This window comes from Etheostoma cragini, unplaced genomic scaffold (assembly GCF_013103735.1).
Source record: "Etheostoma cragini isolate CJK2018 unplaced genomic scaffold, CSU_Ecrag_1.0 ScbMSFa_1388, whole genome shotgun sequence".
NCBI classification, from domain to species: Eukaryota; Metazoa; Chordata; class Actinopteri; order Perciformes; family Percidae; genus Etheostoma; species Etheostoma cragini.
Window position 1 is genome coordinate 1 of NW_023265438.1, and position 2,141 is coordinate 2,141.

Here is a 2,141-nt window from a genome sequence, read left to right on the forward strand (position 1 = left end):
ACACATCTACACACCTGCTCATCAGATACACACTCACACATCTACACACCTGCTCATCAGATACACACTCACACACATTCACACTCCGATGCGCAGCACCCGGGGCAACTCGGGGTTCAGTGTCTTGTCCAAGGACACTTCGACAATGACCGCAGGGGCGGGGATCGAACCCCCAACCTTCCAATTTGTAGGCAACCACTCTACCACTGAGCCACAGCCGCCCGGAACAGTATAACAGTATATATCCTGGGTTACATACCGTACTTTAAGCAGTACTTATATTTTAACTTTGTGTTTCTTGTGTTTTCAGCTGAACGTCCGTCCAACACTACAAGGATCATACATCTATAACCAATGAACATATATATTCCCTTCATATATTTACCCATACACACCGTATTCACCCCCAACCTGCAGATTATGGACCATGTCCAGGGAGCCGGGTCAATGGCGGCTCTGGTTCTCTGGATCTCTCTTTTATCACCCTAAAACTCCAGACTCCATCAGACCTGTTGCTGCGTCACACACACCTTCAGTGCTGATATCTTCAGATTACCCAGAGTGCGAATGTATGGGAACATCATCTCAGTGAAGGTGTGTGTGAAGGTGTGAATGTGTGTGTTAGTATCAGGATCAGAGAACCACAGCTCTCCTCTGTTCCAGTCCAGAATCACTCTGATCCTCCGGGGCTGGTTCTTCAACGGGAGATCAGTGGGTGGAGCTGATGGAGACCTTGCTGAGTATTTACCTTCATCAAATCGTATTGTCCATAATCCAGACCGTATGACCCCCTTCCTCTGGACAGACTCTGGTAACACACCCAATTCCCAGACTGGACTGTCTCCAACCTCGACATCCCAGCTGTGAGTCCCTGAGTTAAAGTTCTCAGAGCCCAGGACAGAGAGGTAACTATCAACCCTCTCTGGATTACCAGGAAGCTGCTGTCTCTGTCCTCGTCTCACGCTGGTCAGATCTTCAGACAGGATGAGTTCTGGATGAGCGGTGTTTGGGTCCAAAACCAGAGGAGCATAGGAGACAAGGTCCTTCATCTTGGTCCAGATGTTGAAGCCCAGGTTGCCCAGGTGTTGGGCCTCGTCTATCAGAGCTCCTGGGAGCAGCTGTAGATCCTCCAGCAGGAGGAGCTGCTGGACTCTCCCCATTGCAGCCTGGTAGTGGATCAGAACCGAGACGTCTTCAGCTCTCAGGTTCTCCTCAGTGGCTCGGACTGAGGCTGAAAGAGCTGCTATCTTTCTGCTCAGAGCCTCCATTTCCTCCTTCATCCTCTGGCTCTTCTGCTCCTCTTCCTCCCTCAGTGCAGCCAACCGGGCCACCTCTTCATCTTCTAGAAACTGGTGAAGCTTCTTAAACTGGTCAATAATCTGGGTCTCTGTGCGTCGGGCCTGGACCTTCAGGTGTTTTGCTGTTTGATCAAACTCCACTTTAACTCGTTCCAACCCTTCTAACTTCTCCTTTAAGGGCTCCAGAGTCTCCTGGACCTCCTTCCTGAGTTGTCGTGCAGCTTCATCAACGGGTCTGAACCTGTGGTTGAAGTGTGTCTCTGAGTCTCTGCAGACCAGACACACCGGCTGCTGATGGTCCAGACAGAAGAGCTTGAGTTTCTCCGAGTGCAGACTGCAGAGAGCCTCTAAAGGTCTCTGGTCTCTCTGCTGTGAAAAGGTCTCGCACAGGTTCTTCAACACCAGGTTACAAGGTGGATGGGACTTTGAAGATCTTCTCTTACAAACTGGACACTCCCGAGTTGGTCTCTCTGTCCACCAGGTCTGCAGACAGTCTCTACAGAAGCTGTGGCTACATGACAGGACAACAGGATTTCTGAAGACTTCACAACAGACCGGACAGCAGAACTCTTCTTCTGACATGGAAGCCATTTTGTCTCTGAGAGCCGCTAAAAACAGCGGAAACAGATGTTAAAACAGGAAGTCAGTTTTACGAGAGGCCGCCCAGTGATTAATTCCTACTTCTGTTTTGCACACATTATAATCTGGCATAACACACATAATAATCCTTTACATGTATGTATAACATAGTATAGTAGTGTGTGTGAGAGAGTATAGTAGTGTATAAGAGAGAGTATAGTAGTGTGTGTGAGAGAGTATAGTAGTGTGTGTGAGAGAGTATAG

At 48.9% G+C, this 2,141-nt stretch overlaps 1 protein-coding gene across 1 annotated transcript; it reads right to left on the minus strand.

Annotated features, from left to right (window-relative positions):
• Positions 1–478: 478 nt before the first annotated feature.
• On the minus strand, positions 479–1,943 carry LOC117939891 (nuclear factor 7, brain-like). Its single transcript, XM_034865305.1, has one exon. It carries the CDS (start codon positions 1,887–1,889, stop codon positions 504–506), a length of 1,386 nt encoding a protein of 461 aa, XP_034721196.1. The 5' UTR covers positions 1,890–1,943; the 3' UTR covers positions 479–503.
• Between the last annotated feature and the right edge of the window lie 198 nt (positions 1,944–2,141).